Below are 22,945 nucleotides of genomic sequence, written 5' to 3'. Positions count from 1 at the left end.
CCTTTTGGCAAACTCCAAATGTGCTGCCATGTGCCTTTTACTGAGGATTGGCTTCCATCTGGCCACTCTACCATAAAGGCCTGATTGGTGGAGTGCTGCAGAGATGGTTGTCCTTCTGGAAGATTCTCCCATCTCCACAGAGGAACTCTGGAGCTTTGTCAGAGGGACCATCGGGTTCTTGGTCACCTCCCTGACCAAGGCCCCTTTCCCCCGATTGCTCAGTTTGGCCGGGGGGCCAGCTCTAGGAAGAGTCTTGGTAGTTCCAAACTTTTTCCATTTAAGAATGATGGAGGCCACTGTGTTGTTGGGGACCTTCAATGCTACAGAAATGTTTTGGTACCCTTCCCCAGATCTGTGCCTCGACACAATCGTGTCTTGGAGCTCTACGAACAATTCCTTCGACCTCATGGCTTGGTTTTTGCTCTGACATGCACTGTCAACTGTGAGACTTTATATAGACAGGTGTGTGCCTTTCCAAATAATGTCCAATCAATTGAATTTGTCAAAGGTGGACTCCAATCAAGTAGAAACAGCTCAAGGATGATCAATGGAAACAGGATGCACCCGAGCTCAATTTCGAGTCTCATAGCAAAGGGTCTGAACATTAATGTAAATAAGATTTTTCTAAAAACCTGTTTTCGCTTGGTTATTATGGGCTTTTGTATGCAGATTGATGAAGGAAAAAAGTATTCAATCAATTTTAGAATAAGGCTGTAACGTAAACAAAATGTTGAAAAAGTCAAGAGGTCTGGATACTTTCCGAATGCACTGTATCTGGTCTGTACCATGTGTACGCGTACAAGTGCGTGTGCGCGTACGTGTATGTGTGTGTGTTTCCATTGTTTGTGCATTATAGCTTTGTGGGAAAACTGTTATCATACACTAATGCACCTGAGAGCTCTGAAATCTATAACCATCATCTAACACACACACACAAACAAACACACGCACACACACACACACATTGACATTACTGGAAGTGCCTCAGTCTCTCCCTCTCTGATAAACATCTACGAGGAAAGATTCTCATTTTTTTATCTCTGTCAGGAGAGAGAGAGAGAGAAAGCGAGAGAGAGAGAAAGCGAGAGAGAGTGAGAGAGAAAGAGAGAGAGAGAAAGCGAGAGAGAGAGAAAGCAAGCGAGAGAGAGAAAGCGAGAGAGAGAAAGCAAGCGAGAGAGAGAAAGCGAGAGAGAGAGGGAGAGAGAGAGAGAGAAAGCGAGAGAGAGAGAGAGAGAGAGAGAAAGAAAGCGAGAGATAGAGAAAGCGAGAGAGAGAAAGCGAGAGAGACAGACAGACAGACAGACAGACAGACAGACAGATTGAGATATATATATGTATATACAGTGGGGAGAACAAGTATTTGATTCACTGCCGATTTTGCAGGTTTTCCTACTTACAAAGCATGTAGAGGTCTGTAATTTTTATCATAGGTACACTTCAACTGTGCAAGACGGAATCTAAAGCAAAAATCCAGAAAATCACATTGTATGATTTTTAAGTAATTAATTTGCATTTTATTGCATGACATAAGTATTTGATCACCTACCAACCAGTAAGAATTCCGGCTCTCACAGACCTGTTAGTTTTTCTTTAAGAAGTCCTCCTGTTCTCCACTCATTACCTGTATTAACTGCACCTGTTTGAACTCGTTACCTGTATAAAAGATACCTGCCCACACACTCAATCAAACAGACTCCAACCTCTCCACAATGGCCAAGACCAGAGAGCTGTGTAAGGACATCAGGGATAGAATTGTAGACCTGCACAAGGCTGGGATGGGCTACAGGACAATAGGCAAGCAGCTTGGTGAGAAGGCAACAACTGTTGGCGCAATTATTAGAAAATGGAAGAAGTTCAAGATGACGGTCAATCACCCTCAGTCTGGGGCTCCATGCAAGATCTCACCTCGTGGGGCATCAATGATCATGAAGAAGGTGAGGGATCAGCCCAGAACTACACAGCAGGACCTGGTCAATGACCTGAAGAGAGCTGGGACCACAGTCTCAAAGAAAACCATTAGTAACACACTACGCCGTCATGGATTAAAATCCTGCAGCGCACACAAGGTCCCCCTGCTCAAGCCAGCGCATGTCCAGGCCCGTCTGAAGTTTGCCAATGACCATCTGGATGATCCAGAGGAGGAATGGGAGAAGGTCATGTGGTCTGATGAGACAAAAATAGAGCTTTTAGGTCTAACTCCACTCGCCGGGTTTGGAGGAAGAAGAAGGATGAGTACAACCCCAAGAACATCATCCCAACCGTGAAGCATGGAGGTGGAAACATCATTCTTTGGGGATGCTTTTCTGCAAAGGGGACAGGACTACTGCACCATATTGAGGGGAGGATGGATGGGGCCATGTATCGCCAGATCTTGGCCAACAACCTCCTTTCTTCATTAAGAACATTGAAGATGGGTTTGGGTCTTCCAGCATGACAAAGACCCGAAAACACACAGCCAGGGCAACTGGCTAAGAAGCATCTCAAGGTCCTGGAGTGGCCTAGCCAGTCTCCAGACCTGAACCCAATAGAAAATCTTTGGAGGGAGCTGAAAGTCCATATTGCCCAGCGACAGCCCCGAAACCTGAAGGGTCTGGAGAAGGTCTATATGGAGGAGTGGGCCAAAATCCCTGCTGCAGTGTGTGCAAACCTGGTCAAGAACTACAGGAAACGTATGATCTCTGCAATTGCAAACAAAGGTTTCTGTACTAAATATTATGTTCTGCTTTTCTGATGTATCAAATACTTATGTCATGCAATAAAATGCTAATTAATTACTTAAAAATCATACAATGTGATTTTCTGGATTTTTGTTTTAGATTCCGTCTCTCACAGTTGAAGTGTACCTATGATAAAAAATTACAGACCTCTACATGCTTTGTAAGTAGGAAAACCTGCAGAATCGGCAGTGTATCAAATACTTGTTCTCCCCACTGTATATATATATATATATATGGAGAGAGAGAGAGATAGATGTAAGTACTACTCCATTACCCGTAGGGATTTCACATTGATGTAAGCTGAGATTAATGTGAAATTGAACTGGAAATGGTTATAATGGTATGTAGGCCAGGCCTGCATGTACATGTTGTGATGTGCTGCTAGGCCCACACTGTAAAATAAAACGGGAATTTATACAGTCATTTTTGGCATTATCAACAGTAAAATACTGTGAAACATTTCACTACAGCATACTCTAAATTATGGTTCATAGTGGGAAAATGTTGTGGCCAGGGAAAGAATTCCTGTATTTCCATATTTGTGGAGTGCAATTATTGGGGGGGAACACTAGTGGGTGCATGGTATTTTGTTCTGGCTCAGTAACATATTTTGAGGCGTGCCTTGTCAGAGGCTATGTTTGTTGCACCTGTTAGTGAGAGTGCTGTACCAATGTAACTGGTATGCGGTAGTAGTGCCCCATCAATTGAAAAAGTATAGGGGACAGATTGGGCAGCAAGTCTTAAACCATTAATGGTTGAGCATTCTGCTATGTCATGTTGGTCTGTTTAGTCGCTGCCAGTTTGGAAGCCGTTGTTAATAAAGTCTCTAGAAGTGTAAGTAATAACAAACACCATATATTCATTGATATGCTGTAATCTGCTTGCACCAATTACAATAAAATACTGTGAATGTAGAAACCCCATCTCCCCTCAATGAATTTAATTAATCCACTCATTCATTACGATTACAGTAGCATTTACTTTGTTACTGTATAATACAGTCAATTATACGGTATTGTACTGTGTCATTACACAGTTCTTGCTTTGATTCTGTATTTAGATTACAGTAGGTGTACTGCAATATGAAATACAGTAACTTACTTGCCAATGAGCTGCTTTGAAGTTACTGTGTCTGGGAGGGAAGAACGCATTCAGGCCTTAGCCTACCATGGGGTAGCATTGATCTATGTTGGCTATTATGGGCAGTCTTTCTCCATACATTCCATCACATTATTGTTCTAGCCCAATTCCACTTTTTATTATTAACTAGTGTGTGTGTGTGTGTGTGTGTGTGTGTGTGTGTGTGTGTGTGTGTGTGTGTGTGTGTGTGTGTGTGTGTGTGTGTGTGTGTGTGTGTGTGTGTGTGTGTGTGCGTGTGCGTGTGCGTGTGTACAACCGGTCTATACAGTAGATTCTGTGTATACAGTACAGTAGAAGAGCAGAAGATAAGTCAGTCTACCGAGGTGTGCAAGGATGCTGCAAGGATGCCGGCTGGCGCGGGTCGCCATGGTAACTAAAACACCGGTTCTCTAGAAATCCGTTGTTGGTGCTTAAGGGCATGAGCAGAGATGAATAAAGTAATGAGATGATGAATTATTGTCGGTAAAGCTGAAGGCCTGGGTAGGGTGATTTACATCTGTGCATGTGAAGATACAGTTGATAGCCCGCTAGGCCAACAGTTTAGGTAGCCCGTGTGGCTCAGTTGGTAGAGCATGGCGCTTGCAACCCCAGGGTTGTGGGTTCAATTCCCACGGGGGGACCAGGGTTCAATTCCCACGGGGGGACCAGGATGAATATGTATGAACTTTCCAATTTGTAAGTCGCTCTGGATAAGAGCGTCTGCTAAATGACTTAAATGTAAATGTAATGTAAAATGTAGGTAGCCTAATGTCTGCGTGATGTCGTCTGTCAACAGCCCTCGATTGAGGAATAATTCAAAACGAAGAATATTTGGCCACTTTTACAGACCTACCCGTTTTTGACGTTTAAACTCTTATTTACAAATACCCCAATGGACACCGATTACATTTACATTGGATGCACGATCCACCACTCTAGTACTAAACTGTTTCTTAGCGAAGTAACCTACCCGATAGCCCTATAGGCCTACTCTGGTTTTCTTTAGACCTGTATAATTAATTCAAATAGAATTAAGCATGGCACTAAATCCAAACCAGCTTCTTCTTCGAATACTGCCCCAGCTTCACTCCACTCATTCCTCCTTTCTTTTATTGTCCTTTAGGCTACTTAATTTTCTTTACTTTAATTAGGCTACCCGGTTATCAAAGATGGAGAGACAAGTCATCCTCCTAAAATATTCCACGCAGCATCATGCGCGTGTTCGGTGGCAGTCCCGCGCCGCAGCTGAGTTCCCGCGGGCAGCACTGTTGAGCGCTGGAGAGGGGAACAGACCTGCATTCTAAAGCGGTGCGCTTTTTCTACGGTTCTCTCTCTCTCTCTCTCTCTCTCTCTCTCTCTCTCTCTCTCTCTCTCTCTCTCTCTCTCTCTCTCTCTCTCTCTCTCTCTCTCTCTCTCTCTCTCTGTCTCTGTCTCTGTCTCTGTCTCTGTCTCTGTCTCTCTCTCTCTCTCTCTCTCTCTCTCTCTCTCTCTCTCTCTCTCTCTCTCTCTCTCTCTCTCTCTCTCTCTCTCTCATCCACATTGCAGTCCTGTCACGTTCCCTCTGCTCCCCCCATCCGCCTCAACCGCTCCAGGAGAGGCAAGGAGAGAGGGAAGGAAGAGTGCAGCTGAAAAGCAAACAGACATGTCGACAGCCAACGCGTAAAGTCTCCCATCGGCTGTTCGTGGATTTCTTCGCGGGACCTGAGTGAGTAAAGACCTCGTCTCTCCACTGCCGCTGTATGGTTCTTAGCGCTAGTGGGAGGGGAAGGGGAGGCAGACAAAGGCGAATATAAATGGTTTGCATTAGTGCCAAGGATTTAGTGCCTTAATAGGTTATATTAATGACTATTTGGACATGCAGTAATTCTATAATTACAATTGTGCCCAGTAATGTTACTAATTTACATTATTGTATGGATATAGCTATCAACATAGTCTTGATTTTGGATGGTGCGTTGTGTTTCTAGGGAAGAGGGGCCGGATTGCGCCAGGCAGGGAAAGCTATGTATCGGCCCTGGTTGGACAGTGGGTTCGTGAGGAAAGGTAGACGCTGGGATTATGTGACATGAATATGTGTTGTAGTAAGCAGCTGCCGCGGTCATTGCTGGTTGGTTTGCACCACGGTGCAGGGGATGGAGAACAGGGGGAGGAAGGTAGGAAGGAAGGAAACAAGGAAGGAAGAGTCACGAAAGAAAAGCAAAGTAGGTCTAACCACACCTGCTCTGGATGCATAGATGAGTGGATGGATGGATGAATAGATTTCTGTGAGAGAGAGAGAGGAAAAATGAGAGAGGGTGACAGGAGAGAGGGGCCTGAGTTATTAGCCAATCAAGTGGCTAGAGCAAGTAAACAGTGTTGTCTTGTAGGTCAGACAGTCATTATCCAATGAGGACCAAATTGCAATACTTCAGTAGTGTCTATTTAAATATTGATCTTGCACAATATGTTTAACGTCATAATTATAGTGTGAAAAGGATACTAGAATCCACTCAATACAAACCTGCATGTATATATCCACTGAATACAAACCTGCATGTATTTATCTACTCAATCTACAAACCTCTCTCTCTCTCTCCTCCTCTGACCCCCCCCCCCAGTCAGGGAACACTATGTGCAGGGAAAAGGAAGGCTTTTGATACAATCAATATCAATAGATTTGAGCCGTTTCACTTGGAGCTCTCCTGTGTGTGTCTGTGTGTGTGAGAGAGAGAGAGCGAGAGCGAGAGAGAGAGACACGATAGCCTTGACTGACCGACTCACGGTTTCTCATGGTTACGCAATCAATCCTCTCTCTTCAGCACAACATTCTGCTCCTCCTCTCCTCTTCTCATAAAACCCTCACTCCTCTCTTTTCTTTTCTCCTCTTATTTTCTCTCTCTTCTGCTCCCTCTCTTCCTCTGCTCATTTCCCCTCACTCCAATCTTCTATTTTCTTCTCTTCCCCGTCTCTCATCTTCTTTTCCCTGCTCTCCAGTCTTCTTTTCATATCTATCATCCTCTCCTCTCCCCCTTTCTTTTCCACTCCCCTTCTCCTCTTCTCTCCCCTTGTCCTCTTCCTCTCATTCCATAATCACCTCTCTCTGACATCTCATCTCAGGTTGTCTGTTTATCATACTGCAGTATTTTCCCAGCCACTGATTCACATCATTACCTTATCATGACCTTTTATTACATTATCCTTATTGTTACATTATCATTACATTTTATTATATGGTCCTTGTTGTTACATTACCACTGCACTTTATTACATTGTCCTTATTGTTACATTATCGCTGTTGTAGTTGCTGTTATTGTTATCATTGCATTATTCATTATTCTTTTTTTTACCTTCATTATCATGGCCTTCTTCAGTGTGTGGTAGCTGCTTCTAAACTAATCTCGTCCAGCAGCCAGCCGGCTCTCTGTCTGTCTATATGCAGGAGCAATTGAGCCTGGGGACGGCTCTCTGTCTGTCTATATGCAGGAGCAATTGAGCCTGGGGACGGCTCTCTGTCTGTCTATATGCAGGAGCAATTGAGCCTGGGGACGGCTCTCTGTCTGTCTATATGCAGGAGTAATTGAGCCTGGGGACGGCTCTCTGTCTGTCTATATGCAGGAGCAATTGAACTGGCTAGTAGCTTCTGATTGTTATTGTTTTTTGATTAGTAGCCCATTACCTTCTGCATGGTGGCCTCCAAGTTACATGAATCAGGCAAAGAGAGACTCCTGATTTAGATGTCATTTTCCTGGTTAAAGACAGCATAGAATTATACTGCATCTCTAGTTTTCTAGTGCAGTCTTCTCCTCTCATCCATCCGGCCCTGTGTTTATAATATATTATTTTATTGTCATCATCAACATCACTCTGACTGTCATTAGGATTTTAAAGCAGCCTCTTATGTCCTGAAGAGGTCTTCAGATCCTCTCTCATGCTATCTGCTGTATTATCATGGTAATCAACCTAATGTATTATAATGGCCTTGGATTCCTCTTGTTAGTTCCTTGTTGATGAATGTAATGGGTGTTGTCCACGTCACTGTCTGGTATAGAACCTGAAGCATTATGTATACTGAACCGTGCTATAACTCCTATATAAATATATATACTATAAATTAAAGTTATATTACAATTAGCAATAAGGTCAGAGGAGGTGTGGTATATGGCCAATATACCAGCTAAGGGCTGTTCTTAAGCATGACGCAACGCGGGGTGTCTAGACACAGCCTTTAGCCATGGTATATTGGCCATATATCACAAATCCCTGAGGTGCTTTATTGCTATTATAAACTGGTTACCAAGGTAATTAGAGCAGTAAAAATAAATGTTTTGTCATACCTGTGGTATACGGTCTAATATACCACGGCTGTCAGCCAATCAGCATTTGGGCTCGAACCACCCAGTTTATAATAATATTTACTCTGCGTTGCGTTGTGCCTAAGAACAGCCCTTAGCCGTGTTATATTGGGCATATACCACACCCCCTTAAATATAGCACTATAACTCATATATCTATATACGATATAAAACGATATTTTCACTCATGTGAAACCAAGTTTATTCTGGTACCAGTCCAAGTGTTGGTTCCAGCATGTGAAACCAGAGTACTACCAGGAACAGTAACAGTAACGCGACGATGCCAGTAGTTCATAAACAAAGAGACATGCATAAGCATCACTCTGCTGGGTCTTATAGGATCCAATTTAACAGTAGCCATGTGTGTGTTTCTGTATGCAGTGCGGTGAGGGGTGGGTGTGTGCCGCTGCCCTGGCCTGGGCTGAAGGCAGAGGAGGTAGGATGCTGTGGCTCTCCCTGCTGTCTGTGGTGGTCCTGGGTTGTGTGACCCTGACCCAGACACACACTCACACACACACCCCGACGCCCACCTCCACACACACCCCTATGGTGGACAGTTCGGAGGAGGAGGTGGACGAACCGTGCTTCGAGCCGTGCACGTGCGAGGTCAAAGAGGGCGTGTTGCACGTGCACTGTGATGGGCGGGGCTTCACTAACGCCAGCCAGGTGACTGCACTGCACTACCTTAATCTAATGTACCTCATTTTATAATATACATACTGCAGTAGTATATTAATAAACAACCCTGTTCTGCACTGTACTGCATTACTGCACTAAATGTACTGTTTCTGTTTTGGCATATATGTATTTGTATACGATTAAATGAAGTCAACCAACCAATCAATCAATCAACCAATCAGGTGTCTCAGTCTTGGCTCCGCCCCTTCAAGCTCAACCTGCAGAGGAACTCCTTGAGGCGTCTCTATAGCAACGGCTTCCTGCACCATAGCAATGCCGTGGCGATAAACCTAGGCAACAACGCGCTGCAGGACATCCGTGCCGGGGCGTTTCATGGTCTGGGGACACTGAGACGCCTCTACCTCCACGAGAACAAACTGGAGGTGTTCCGCAACGACACCTTCTCTGGCCTGGAGGCACTGGAGTACCTGCAGGTAGGCCTGCCATCATTACTACCCATTAGAACCATCAATAAACACTGTGGTCAATCCTCATCATTAATCACTGGGATTAGTCCTCATCCATACTTACTGTGACAATGATAATCAATAAGTTATGTGTGATCTCCTGAGCCTGATGAGTTCCTGTTTGTGTCAAAATGTCACATTTGAACACTTTGACTTTACCTCTATCCCCTCTACCTACAGGCCGACTACAATGTCATCAAACGCATCGACAGTGGGGCGCTACGCTACCTGCATAAATTACGAGTGCTCATCCTCAACGACAACCTGATCCCTGCTCTGCCTCCTCATCTCTTCAGGTATCTACCTGCTTATTAAACGTGCTTTACCATGTCCACATCATGGGTCTGTTTCTCACTCTGGCCAAGGTAACTGTCTGACAAAGTTGTTTTCAATCACATTTTGTTCCTTATTCTTTAACAACATGATCACCAATTCCAATTTTTCGCAATGTGGAAATGTTATTCCTGAATTGAAATGGAATTGACCCCAGCCCTAATGATCCCTTCCACCCCCAGATCTGTGTCTCTGACCCACCTGGACCTGCGGGGGAACCGTCTGAAGAGCCTGGCCTACGCCGGGACCCTGGAGTACGTGGGCCGCAGCCTGATGGAGCTCCAGTTGGAGGAGAACCCCTGGATCTGTGGCTGTGAGGTTGTCCAGTTGCAGACGTGGCTGGGACACATCCCTTACACCGCAGTGGTGGGGGACATCACCTGTGAATACCCCTTCCACCTGCACGGGAAAGACCTGAGGGAGATACCACGCAAAGAACTGTGTGCCGGAGAGGTGGAGGGAGAGGGGGAGAAGGAGGGAGAGAGGGAGAAGCATGGAGGGGTACAGCCTCCTCAGCATCCGCCCTCTCACCCGAAAGCGAACCCCAACCCTGGGAGGCCCAGACCCACCAAGCCGTCCTCCATGGTTCACCATCAGAACACACATACCTCATCTTCGTCGACTTCTTCCTCATCGGTGGAGCGGAGGGAGAGAGAGAGGTCCCCTCGGCCCACCAAGCGCCCCCGGCCCTCCAAGACGCCCCCCACTCAGCGTAGTCTCCTCCCCAACCAGCCCCCTCCCATCGCAGGGTACCAGACCCGCCCCCCCATCCCTATCATATGTCCTCTGGGGTGCACCTGTAACCTCCACATCTCAGGTACAGTTTGGATGGGACTTCTTTGGCTCAGGAGTATGATCTCACACACAGCAGGGTGACTTCCTGATAACAGATATAAACAACAGCATGATTTGAATTTGCCAAGACTGCTACTATTGTGTTCTTCACAATGTGGGCAAGCCACAAAGGACACAAACTAACAGGGTGTCACGATCGTCTTTTGGAGAGAGTGAGGACCAACATGCAGCGCGTGGAAAATACATCTTCTTTTTATTTTGAAGAAGGAAAAACGAAACAAAACACTTACAAACTAACAAAACAACAAACGACCGTGAAGCTACAAAACGAAAGTGCACACCCAAGCTACTAACGTTTAGACATAGACAATTCCCCACAAACAGCTAAAGCCTATGGTTACCTTAAATATGGCTCCCAATCAGAGACAACAATAACCAGCTGTCTCTAATTGAGACCCAATTCAGGCAACCATAGACTTTCCTAAACACCTACACTCAACCATAGACACAGCTAGACAACTATACTAAACATAAACCCAACTCCTCTAAATAAACCCCCCTAAACCTTACAACCACCCTAGACACTACAAAACCCACATAAATTACCCATGTCACACCCTGACCTAACTAAAATAATAAAGAAAACAAAGAATACTAAGGCCAGGGCGTGACATAAACCCCCCCCCTTAAGGTGCGAACTCCGGGCGCACCAGCACATAGTCTAGGCGAGGGTCTGGGTGGGCGTCCTTCCATGGCGGCGGCTTCGGTACTGGTCGTGGTCCCCACCCCACCATAGTCACTACCCGCTTACGTAGCCTCCTCCAAATGGCCACCCTCCCCCTCAACCCCACTGGACTAAGGGGCAGCACCGGACTAAGGGGCAGCACCGGACTGAGGGACGGATCCTGGCTGGATGACTGCTCTGGCGGATCTTGGCTGGACGGCTCTGGCGGATCCTGGCTGGACGGCTCATGGCTGGCTGACTGATCTGGCTGCTCATGGCTGGCTGACGGATCTGGCTGCTCATGTCTGGCTGACGGATCTGGCTGATCCTGTCTGGTTGGCGGCTCTGGCAGATCCTGTCTGGTTGGCGGCTCTGACAGATCCTGTCTGACGAATGGCTCTAGCGGCTCCTGACTGATTAACGGCTCTGACGGCTCGGGACAGACGGGTGGCTCAGACGGCGCTGGGGAGACGGATGGCTCAGACGGCGCTGGGGAGACGGATGGCTCAGATGGCGCTGGGGAGACGGATGGCTCTGGCCCGAATAGGCGCACTGTAGGCCTGGTGCGTGGTGCCGGAACTGGAGGCACCGGGCTAAGGACACGCACCTTCAGGCTAGTGCGGGGAGAAGGAACAGGGCATACTGGACCCTGGGAACGCACATTAGGCCTAGTGCGTGGTGCCGGAACTGGTGGTACCGGGCTGGGGACACGCATCTCAGGGCTAATGCGGGGAGCAGCAACAGGATGCACAGGACTCTGGAGACGCACAGGAGGCTTGGTGCGTGGTGCCGGAATTGGTGGTACCGGGCTGGAGACACGCACCATAGGACGAGTGCGTGGAGGAGGAACAGGGCTCTGGAGACACACTGGAAGCCTGGTGCGTGGTGTAGGCACTGGTGGAACTGGACTGGGGCGGGAAGGTGGCGCCGGAAATACCGGACCGTGCAGGCGTATTGGCTCCCTTGAGCATTGAGCCTGCCCAACCTTACCTGGTTGAATGCTCCCCGTCGCCCGACCAGTACGGTGAGGTGGAATAACCCGCACCGGGCTATGTAGGCGAACCGGGGACACCATGCGTAAGGCTGGTGCCATGTAAACCGGCCCGAGGAGACGCACTGGTGGCCAGATATGTAGGGCCGGCTTCATGACATCCGGCTCAATACTCAATCTAGCCCTGCCAGTGCGGGGAGGTGGAATAACCCGCACCGGGCTATGCACATGTACAGGAGACACCGTGCGCTCTACTGCGTAACACGGTGTCTGCCCGTACTCTCGCTCTCCACGGTAAGTACAGGGAGTAGGCGCAGGTTTCCTACCTGACTTCGCCACTCTCCCTTTAAGCCCCCCCCCCAAGACATTTTTGGGGTTTTCTCACAGGCTTCCAACCGCTTCGTCGTGCTGCCTCCATCCGCCGGTATCCCTCCTTGCACTGCGCCAGAGAATCCCAGGCGGGCTCCGGCACTCTCCCTGGGTTGATCGTCCACCTGTCGATCTCCTCCCACGTAGTGTTGCCCAGATCCTTTTCCTGCCTCCGAGCTAGCTCCTCATATTGCCGCCTCTCTGCTTTCGCTGCCTCCAGCTCAGCTTTGGGGCGGTTATATTCTCCTGGTTCTTCCCGGTCCAGAATTTCCTCCCATGTCCATGAATCCTTGCGCTGCTCCTGTTGCCGTTTTTCGCGCTGCTTGATCCCGCATTGGTGGGGAATTCTGTCACGATCGTCTTTTGGAGAGAGTGAGGACCAACATGCAGCGCGTGGAAAATACATTTTCTTTTTATTTTGAAGAAGGAAAAACGAAACAAAACACTTACAAACTAACAAAACAACAAACGACCGTGAAGCTACAAAACGAAAGTGCACACACAAGCTACTAACGTTTAGACATAGACAATTCCCCACAAACAGCTAAAGCCTATGGTTACCTTAAATATGGCTCCCAATCAGAGACAACAATAACCAGCTGTCTCTAATTGAGACCCAATTCAGGCAACCATAGACTTTCCTAAACACCTACACTCAACCATAGACACAGCTAGACAACTATATTAAACATAAACCCAACTCCTCTAAATAAACCCCCCTAAACCTTACAACCACCCTAGACACTACAAAACCCACATAAATTACCCATGTCACACCCTGACCTAACTAAAATAATAAAGAAAATAAAGAATACTAAGGCCAGGGCGTGACACAGGGACAATCTTGGCACTATGCACAGGGGACAAATCTGATTTATGTGGTTGTCTGTAAACAGGAAGTCACCCCACTGTGTCTGATAATGTCATAGTTCTGAGACTGGCTTTGCATATGTGCTCAATGCAAAACACTTTGGGCTGAATTGTATGAAAAGAGCTGAACAAATAAAGTTGATTCAGTATAATTGTTCCAGACCTAGGACTGACAGTCAACTGTAAGGAGAGCGGCTTCCACAACGTGTCCCAGCTCATGCCACGCCCCCTCAACGGACGGAAGCTGTACCTCAGTGGCAACCTCATCCAGCGGATCTATAAGTCAGATTTCTGGAATTTTTCCAGTCTGGATCTACTTCACCTGGGAAACAACCGGATCTCCTTTATTCAGGTTGTCATTACCCAGGGGATCTCCTTTATTCAGGTTGTCTTTAGCCAGGGAATCTCATTTATTCAGGTTGTCAATAGCCAGGGGATCTCCTTTATTCAGGTTGTCATTAGCCAGGGGATCTCCTTTATTCAGGTTGTCATTAGCCAGGGTTCTCCTTTATTCAGGTTGTCTTTAGTCAAGGGGGTCTCCTTTCTTCAGGTTGTCATTAGCCAGAGGATCTTCTTTATTCAGGTTGTCATTAGCCAGAGGATCTCCTTTAATCAGGTTGTCATTAGCCAGAGGATCTTCTTTATTCAGGTTGTCATTAGGGAGGGGATCTCCTTTATTCAGGTTGTCTTTAGGCAGGGGATCTCCTTTATTCAGCTTGTCTTTAGCCAGGGGATCTCATTTATTCAGGTTGTCATTAGCCAGAGGATCTCCTTTATTCAGGTTGTCATTAGCCAGAGGATCTCCTTTATTCAGGTTGTCTTTAGCCAGAGGATCTCCTTTATTCAGGTTGTCTTTAGCCAGAGGATCTCCTTAATTCAGGTTTTCTTCAGCCAGGGGATCTCCTTTATTCAGGTTGTCATTAGCCAGAGGATCTCGTTTATTCAGGTTGTCATTAGCTAAAGGATCTCCTTTATTCAGGTTGTCATTAGCCAGATGATCTCCTTTATTCAGGTTGTCTTTAGCCAGAGGATATCCTTTATTCAGGTTGTCATTAACCAGAGGATCTTCTTTATTCAGGTTGTCTTTAGGCAGGGGATCTCCTTTATTCAGGTTGTCATTAGCCAGAGGATCTCCTTTATTCAGGTTTTCATTAGCAAGGGGGATCTCCTTTATTCAGGTTGTCTTTAGACAGAGGATCTCCTTTATTCAGGTTGTCTTTAGCCAGGGGATCTCCTTTATTCAGGTTGTCATTAGCCAGAGGATCTCCTTTATTCAGCTTGTCTTTAGCCAGGGGATCTCATTTATTCAGGTTGTCATTAGCCAAGGGATCTCCTTTATTCAGGTTGTAATTAGCCAGAGGATCTCGTTTATTCAGGTTGTCATTAGCCAGAAGATCTCCTTTATTCAGGTTTTCTTTAGCCAGAGGATCTCCTGTATTCAGGTTGTCTTTAGCCAGAGGATATCCTTTATTCAGGTTGTGCTTAGCACGGCGATTTCCTTTATTCAGGTTGTCATTAGCCAGGGGATCTCCTTTATTCAGGTTGTCATTAGCCAGAGGATCTCCTTTATTCAGGTTGTCATTAGCCAGGGGATCTAATTTATTCAGGTTGTCATTAGCCAGATGATCTCCTTTATTCAGGTTGTCATTAGCCAGACGATCTCCTTTATTCAGGTTGTCATTAGCCAGAGGATCTCCTTTATTCAGGTTGTCTTTAGCCAGAGGATATCCTTTATTCAGGTTGTCATTAGCCAGAGGATCTCCTTTATTCAGGTTTTCATTAGCAAGGGGGATCTCCTTTATTCAGGTTGTCTTTAGACAGAGGATCTCCTTTATTCAGGTTGTCTTTAGCCAGGGGATCTCCTTTATTCAGGTTGTCATTAGCCAGAGGATCTCCTTTATTCAGCTTGTCTTTAGCCAGGGGATCTCATTTATTCAGGTTGTCATTAGCCAGAGGATCTCCTTTTTTCAGGTTGTCATTCGCCAGGGTATATCCTTTATTGAGGTTGTCATTAGCCAGGGGAATCCTTTTTTCCGGTTGTCATTAGCCAGAGGATCTCCTTTATTCAGGTTGTCATTAGCCAGAGGATCTCATTTAGTCAGTTTGTCATTAGCCAGAGGATCTCCTTTATTCAGGTTGTCATTAGCTAGAGGATCTACTTTATTCAGGTTGTCATTAGCCAGAGGATCTCCTTTATTCAGGTTGTCTTTAGTCAGAGGATCTCCTGTATTCAGGTTGTCCTTAGCCAGAGGATCTCCTTTATTCAGGTTGTCTTTAGACACAGGATCTCCTTATTCAGGTTGTCTTTAGCCAGGGGATCTCCTTTATTCAGGTTGTCATTAGCCAAGGGATCTCCTTTATTCAGGTTGTCATTAGCCAGGGGATCTCCTTTATTCAGGTTGTCATTAGCCAGAGGATTTCCTTTATTCAGGTTGTCATTAGCCAGAGGATCTCCCTTTTTCAGGTTGTCATTAGCCAGGGGATCTCCATATTCAGGTTGTCATTATCCAGAGGATCTCCTTTATTCAGGTTGTCTTTAGCCAGGGGATCTCCTTTATTCAGGTTGTCATTAACCAGGGGATCTAATTTATTCAGGTTGTCATTAGCCAGATGATCTCCTTTATTCAGGTTGTCATTAGCCAGAGGATCTCCTTTATTCAGGTTGTCTTTAGCCAGAGGATATCCTTTATTCAGGTTGTCATTAGCCAGAGGATCTTCTTTATTCAGGTTGTCTTTAGGCAGGGGATCTCCTTTATTCAGGTTGTCATTAGCCAGAGGATCTCCTTTATTCAGGTTTTCATTAGCAAGGGGGATCTCCTTTATTCAGGTTGTCTTTAGACAGAGGATCTCCTTTATTCAGGTTGTCTTTAGCCAGGGGATCTCCTTTATTCAGGTTGTCATTAGCCAGAGGATCTCCTTTATTCAGGTTGTCATTAACCAGACGATCTAATTTATTCAGGTTGTCATTAGCCAGACGATCTCCTTTATTCAGGTTGTCATTAGCCAGAGGATCTCCTTTATTCAGGTTGTCTTTAGCCAGAGGATATCCTTTATTCAGGTTGTCATTAGCCAGAGGATCTTCTTTATTCAGGTTGTCTTTAGGCAGGGGATCTCCTTTATTCAGGTTGTCATTAGCCAGAGGATCTCCTTTATTCAGGTTTTCATTAGCAAGGGGGATCTCCTTTATTCAGGTTGTCTTTAGACAGAGGATCTCCTTTATTCAGGTTGTCTTTAGCCAGGGGATCTCCTTTATTCAGGTTGTCATTAGCCAGAGGATCTTCTTTATTCAGCTTGTCATTAGCCTGGGGATCTAATTTATTCAGGTTGTCATTAGCCAGACGATCTCCTTTATTCAGGTTGTCATTAGCCAGACGATCTCCTTTATTCAGGTTGTCATTAGCCAGAGGATCTCCTTTATTCAGGTTGTCTTTAGCCAGAGGATATCCTTTATTCAGGTTGTCATTAGCCAGAGGATCTCCTTTATTCAGGTTTTCATTAGCAAGGGGGATCTCCTTTATTCAGGTTGTCTTTAGACAGAGGATCTCCTTTATTCAGGTTGTCTTTAGCCAGGGGATCTCCTTTATTCAGGTTGTCATTAGCCAGAGGATCTCCTTTATTCAGCTTGTCTTTAGCCAGGGGATCTCATTTATTCAGGTTGTCATTAGCCAGAGGATCTCCTTTATTCAGGTTGTCATTAGCCAGGGGACCTCCTTTATTCAGTTTGTCATTAGCCACCAGATGATCTCCTTTATTCAGGTTGTCATTAGCCAGAGGATCTCCTTTTTTCAGGTTGTCATTCGCCAGGGTATATCCTTTATTGAGGTTGTCATTAGCCAGGGGAATCCTTTTTTCCGGTTGTCATTAGCCAGAGGATCTCCTTTATTCAGGTTGTCATTAGCCAGAGGATCTCATTTAGTCAGTTTGTCATTAGCCAGAGGATCTCCTTTATTCAGGTTGTCATTAGCTAGAGGATCTACTTTATTCAGGTTGTCATTAGCCAGAGGATCTCCTTTATTCAGGTTGTCTTTAGTCAGAGGATCTCCTGTATTCAGGTTGTCCTTAGCCAGAGGATCTCCTTTATTCAGGTTGTCTTTAGACACAGGATCTCCTTTATTCAGGTTGTCTTTAGCCAGGGGATCTCCTTTATTCAGGTTGTCATTAGCCAAGGGATCTCCTTTATTCAGGTTGTCATTAGCCAGGGGATCTCCTTTATTCAGGTTGTCATTAGCCAGAGGATTTCCTTTATTCAGGTTGTCATTAGCCAGAGGATCTCCCTTTTTCAGGTTGTCATTAGCCAGGGGCTCTCCATATTCAGGTTGTCATTATCCAGAGGATCTCCTTTATTCAGGTTGTCTTTAGCCAGGGGATCTCCTTTATTCAGGTTGTCATTAACCAGGGGATCTAATTTATTCAGGTTGTCATTAGCCAGATGATCTCCTTTATTCAGGTTGTCATTAGCCAGAGGATCTCCTTTATTCAGGTTGTCTTTAGCCAGAGGATATCCTTTATTCAGGTTGTCATTAGCCAGAGGATCTTCTTTATTCAGGTTGTCTTTAGGCAGGGGATCTCCTTTATTCAGGTTGTCATTAGCCAGAGGATCTCCTTTATTCAGGTTTTCATTAGCAAGGGGGATCTCCTTTATTCAGGTTGTCTTTAGACAGAGGATCTCCTTTATTCAGGTTGTCTTTAGCCAGGGGATCTCCTTTATTCAGGTTGTCATTAGCCAGAGGATCTCCTTTATTCAGGTTGTCATTAACCAGACGATCTAATTTATTCAGGTTGTCATTAGCCAGACGATCTCCTTTATTCAAGTTGTCATTAGCCAGAGGATCTCCTTTATTCAGGTTGTCTTTAGCCAGAGGATATCCTTTATTCAGGTTGTCATTAGCCAGAGGATCTTCTTTATTCAGGTTGTCTTTAGGCAGGGGATCTCCTTTATTCAGGTTGTCATTAGCCAGAGGATCTCCTTTATTCAGGTTTTCATTAGCAAGGGGGATCTCCTTTATTCAGGTTGTCTTTAGACAGAGGATCTCCTTTATTCAGGTTGTCTTTAGCCAGCGGATCTCCTTTATTCAGGTTGTCATTAGCCAGAGGATCTCCTTTATTCAGCTTGTCATTAGCCAGGGGATCTAATTTATTCAGGTTGTCATTAGCCAGACGATCTCCTTTATTCAGGTTGTCATTAGCCAGACGATCTCCTTTATTCAGGTTTTCATTAGCAAGGGGGATCTCCTTTATTCAGGTTGTCTTTAGACAGAGGATCTCCTTTATTCAGGTTGTCTTTAGCCAGGGGATCTCCTTTATTCAGGTTGTCATTAGCCAGAGGATCTCCTTTATTCAGCTTGTCTTTAGCCAGGGGATCTCATTTATTCAGGTTGTCATTAGCCAGAGGATCTCCTTTATTCAGATTGTCATTAGCCAGGGGACCTCCTTTATTCAGGTTGTCATTAGCCAGAGGATCTCCTTTTTTCAGGTTGTCATTCGCCAGGGTATATCCTTTATTGAGGTTGTCATTAGCCAGGGGAATCCTTTTTTCCGGTTGTCATTAGCCAGAGGATCTCCTTTATTCAGGTTGTCATTAGCCAGAGGATCTCATTTAGTCAGTTTGTCATTAGCCAGAGGATCTCCTTTATTCAGGTTGTCATTAGCTAGAGGATCTACTTTATTCAGGTTGTCATTAGCCAGAGGATCTCCTTTATTCAGGTTGTCTTTAGTCAGAGGATCTCCTGTATTCAGGTTGTCCTTAGCCAGAGGATCTCCTTTATTCAGGTTGTCTTTAGACACAGGATCTCCTTTATTCAGGTTGTCTTTAGCCAGGGGATCTCCTTTATTCAGGTTGTCATTAGCCAAGGGATCTCCTTTATTCAGGTTGTCATTAGCCAGGGGATCTCCTTTATTCAGGTTGTCATTAGCCAGAGGATTTCCTTTATTCAGGTTGTCATTAGCCAGAGGATCTCCCTTTTTCAGGTTGTCATTAGCCAGGGGATCTCCATATTCAGGTTGTCATTATCCAGAGGATCTCCTTAATTCAGGTTGTCTTTAGCCAGGGGATCTCCTTTTTTCAGGTTGTCATTAACCAGGGGATCTAATTTATTCAGGTTGTCATTAGCCAGATGATCTCCTTTATTCAGGTTGTCATTAGCCAGAGGATCTCCTTTATTCAGGTTGTCTTTAGCCAGAGGATCTCCTTTATTCAGCTTGTCATTAGCCAGGGGATCTAATTTATTCAGGTTGTCATTAGCCAGACGATCTCCTTTATTCAGGTTGTCATTAGCCAGACGATCTCCTTTATTCAGGTTTTCATTAGCAAGGGGGATCTCCTTTATTCAGGTTGTCTTTAGACAGAGGATCTCCTTTATTCAGGTTGTCTTTAGCCAGGGGATCTCCTTTATTCAGGTTGTCATTAGCCAGAGGATCTCCTTTATTCAGCTTGTCTTTAGCCAGGGGATCTCATTTATTCAGGTTGTCATTAGCCAGAGGATCTCCTTTATTCAGATTGTCATTAGCCAGGGGACCTCCTTTATTCAGGTTGTCATTAGCCAGAGGATCTCCTTTTTTCAGGTTGTCATTCGCCAGGGTATATCCTTTATTGAGGTTGTCATTAGCCAGGGGAATCCTTTTTTCCGGTTGTCATTAGCCAGAGGATCTCCTTTATTCAGGTTGTCATTAGCCAGAGGATCTCATTTAGTCAGTTTGTCATTAGCCAGAGGATCTCCTTTATTCAGGTTGTCATTAGCTAGAGGATCTACTTTATTCAGGTTGTCATTAGCCAGAGGATCTCCTTTATTCAGGTTGTCTTTAGTCAGAGGATCTCCTGTATTCAGGTTGTCCTTAGCCAGAGGATCTCCTTTATTCAGGTTGTCTTTAGACACAGGATCTCCTTTATTCAGGTTGTCTTTAGCCAGGGGATCTCCTTTATTCAGGTTGTCATTAGCCAAGGGATCTCCTTTATTCAGGTTGTCATTAGCCAGGGGATCTCCTTTATTCAGGTTGTCATTAGCCAGAGGATTTCCTTTATTCAGGTTGTCATTAGCCAGAGGATCTCCCTTTTTCAGGTTGTCATTAGCCAGGGGATCTCCATATTCAGGTTGTCATTATCCAGAGGATCTCCTTAATTCAGGTTGTCTTTAGCCAGGGGATCTCCTTTTTTCAGGTTGTCATTAACCAGGGGATCTAATTTATTCAGGTTGTCATTAGCCAGATGATCTCCTTTATTCAGGTTGTCATTAGCCAGAGGATCTCCTTTATTCAGGTTGTCTTTAGCCAGAGGATATCCTTTATTCAGGTTGTCATTAGCCAGAGGATCTTCTTTATTCAGGTTGTCTTTAGGCAGGGGATCTCCTTTATTCAGGTTGTCATTAGCCAGAGGATCTCCTTTATTCAGGTTTTCATTAGCAAGGGGGATCTCCTTTATTCAGGTTGTCTTTAGACAGAGGATCTCCTTTATTCAGGTTGTCTTTAGCCAGGGGATCTCCTTTATTCAGGTTGTCATTAGCCAGAGGATCTCCTTTATTCAGGTTGTCATTAACCAGACGATCTAATTTATTCAGGTTGTCATTAGCCAGACGATCTCCTTTATTCAGGTTGTCATTAGCCAGAGGATCTCCTTTATTCAGGTTGTCTTTAGCCAGAGGATATCTTTTATTCAGGTTGTCATTAGCCAGAGGATCTTCTTTATTCAGGTTGTCTTTAGGCAGGGGATCTCTTTTATTCAGGTTGTCATTAGCCAGAGGATCTCCTTTATTCAGGTTTTCATTAGCAAGGGGGATCTCCTTTATTCAGGTTGTCTTTAGACAGAGGATCTCCTTTATTCAGGTTGTCTTTAGCCAGGGGATCTCCTTTATTCAGGTTGTCATTAGCCAGAGGATCTCCTTTATTCAGCTCGTCTTTAGCCAGGGGATCTCATTTATTCAGGTTGTCATTAGCCAAGGGATCTCCTTTATTCAGGTTGTAATTAGCCAGAGGATCTCCTTTATTCAGGTTGTCATTAGCCAGAGGATCTCCTTTATTCAGGTTTTCTTTAGCCAGAGGATCTCCTGTATTCAGGTTGTCTTTAGCCAGAGGATATCCTTTATTCAGGTTGTGCTTATCACGGCGATCTCCTTTATTCAGGTTGTCATTAGCCAGGGGATCTCCTTTATTCAGGTTGTCATTAGCCAGAGGATCTCCTTTATTCAGGTTGTCATTAGCCAGGGGATCTCCTTTATTCAGGTTGTCATTAGCCAGAGGATTTCCTTTATTCAGGTTGTCATTAGCCAGAGGATCTCCTTTTTTCAGGTTGTCATTAGCCAGGGGATCTCCTTTATTCAGGTTGTCATTAGCCAGAGGATCTCCTTTATTCAGGTTGTCTTTAGCCAGGGGATCTCCTTTATTCAGGTTGTCATTAACCAGGGGATCTAATTTATTCAGGTTGTCATTAGCCAGACGATCTCCTTCATTCAGGTTTTCATTAGCCAGAGGATCTCCTTTATTCAGGTTGTCTTTAGCCAGAGGATATCCTTTATTCAGGTTGTCATTAGCCAGAGGATCTTCTTTATTCAGGTTGTCTTTAGGCAGGGGATCTCCTTTATTCAGGTTGTCATTAGCCAGAGGATCTCCTTTATTCAGGTTTTCATTAGCAAGGGGGATCTCCTTTATTCAGGTTGTCTTTAGACAGAGGATCTCCTTTATTCAGGTTGTCTTTAGCCAGGGGATCTCCTTTATTCAGGTTGTCATTAGCCAGAGGATCTCCTTTATTCAGCTTGTCTTTAGCCAGGGGATCTCCTTTATTCAGGTTGTCATTAGCCAGAGGATCTCCTTTATTCAGGTTGTCATTAGCCAGGGGACCTCCTTTATTCAGTTTGTCATTAGCCACCAGATGATCTCCTTTATTAAGGTTGTCATTAGCCAGAGGATCTCCTTTATTAAGGTTGTCATTCGACAGGGTATATCCTTTATTGAGGATGTCATTAGCCAGGGGAATCCTTTTTTCAGGTTGTCATTAGCCAGAGGATCTCCTTTATTCAGGTTGTCATTAGCCAGAGGATCTCATTTAGTCAGGTTGTCATTAGCCAGAGGATCTCCTTTATTCAGGTTGTCATTAGCTAGAGGATCTACTTTATTCAGGTTGTCATTAGCCAGAGGATCTACTTTATTTAGGTTGTCTTTAGTCAGAGGATCTCCTGTATTCAGGTTGTCCTTAGCCAGAGGATCTCCTTTATTCAGGTTGTCTTTAGACACAGAATCTCCTTTATTCAGGTTGTCTTTAGCCAGGGGATCTCCTTTATTCAGGTTGTCATTAGCCAAGGGATCTCCTTTATTCAGGTTGTCATTAGCCAGAGGATCTCCTTTTTTCAGGTTGTCATTCGCCAGGGTATATCCTTTATTGAGGTTGTCATTAGCCAGGGGAATCCTTTTTTCCGGTTGTCATTAGCCAGAGGATCTCCTTTATTCAGGTTGTCATTAGCCAGAGGATCTCATTTAGTCAGTTTGTCATTAGCCAGAGGATCTCCTTTATTCAGGTTGTCATTAGCTAGAGGATCTACTTTATTCAGGTCGTCATTAGCCAGAGG

The 22,945-nt window shown here is 45.0% G+C and overlaps 1 protein-coding gene across 1 annotated transcript in view; it reads left to right on the top strand.

Moving 5' to 3' along the window:
• Nucleotides 1–5,119: 5,119 nt before the first annotated feature.
• LOC129840304 (SLIT and NTRK-like protein 3) overlaps nt 5,120–22,945 on the top strand; it is a 59,723-nt gene continuing 41,897 nt past the window's right edge. Inside the window, exons 1-6 of the mRNA XM_055908105.1 lie at nt 5,120–5,541; nt 8,549–8,833; nt 9,028–9,279; nt 9,493–9,608; nt 9,828–10,462; nt 13,556–13,746. Of these exons, the coding sequence (XP_055764080.1) occupies nt 8,609–8,833; nt 9,028–9,279; nt 9,493–9,608; nt 9,828–10,462; nt 13,556–13,746 (1,419 nt within the window). The 5' untranslated portion in view covers nt 5,120–5,541; nt 8,549–8,608. The remainder of the gene's footprint in view (nt 5,542–8,548; nt 8,834–9,027; nt 9,280–9,492; nt 9,609–9,827; nt 10,463–13,555; nt 13,747–22,945) is intronic.

The sequence above is a fragment of the Salvelinus fontinalis genome, chromosome 41 (genome assembly GCF_029448725.1).
Source record: "Salvelinus fontinalis isolate EN_2023a chromosome 41, ASM2944872v1, whole genome shotgun sequence".
In the NCBI taxonomy this organism is placed as follows: Eukaryota; Metazoa; Chordata; class Actinopteri; order Salmoniformes; family Salmonidae; genus Salvelinus; species Salvelinus fontinalis.
Note: the sequence above shows the minus strand (reverse complement) of the source record. Positions and strands in the feature narration are given on the sequence as shown.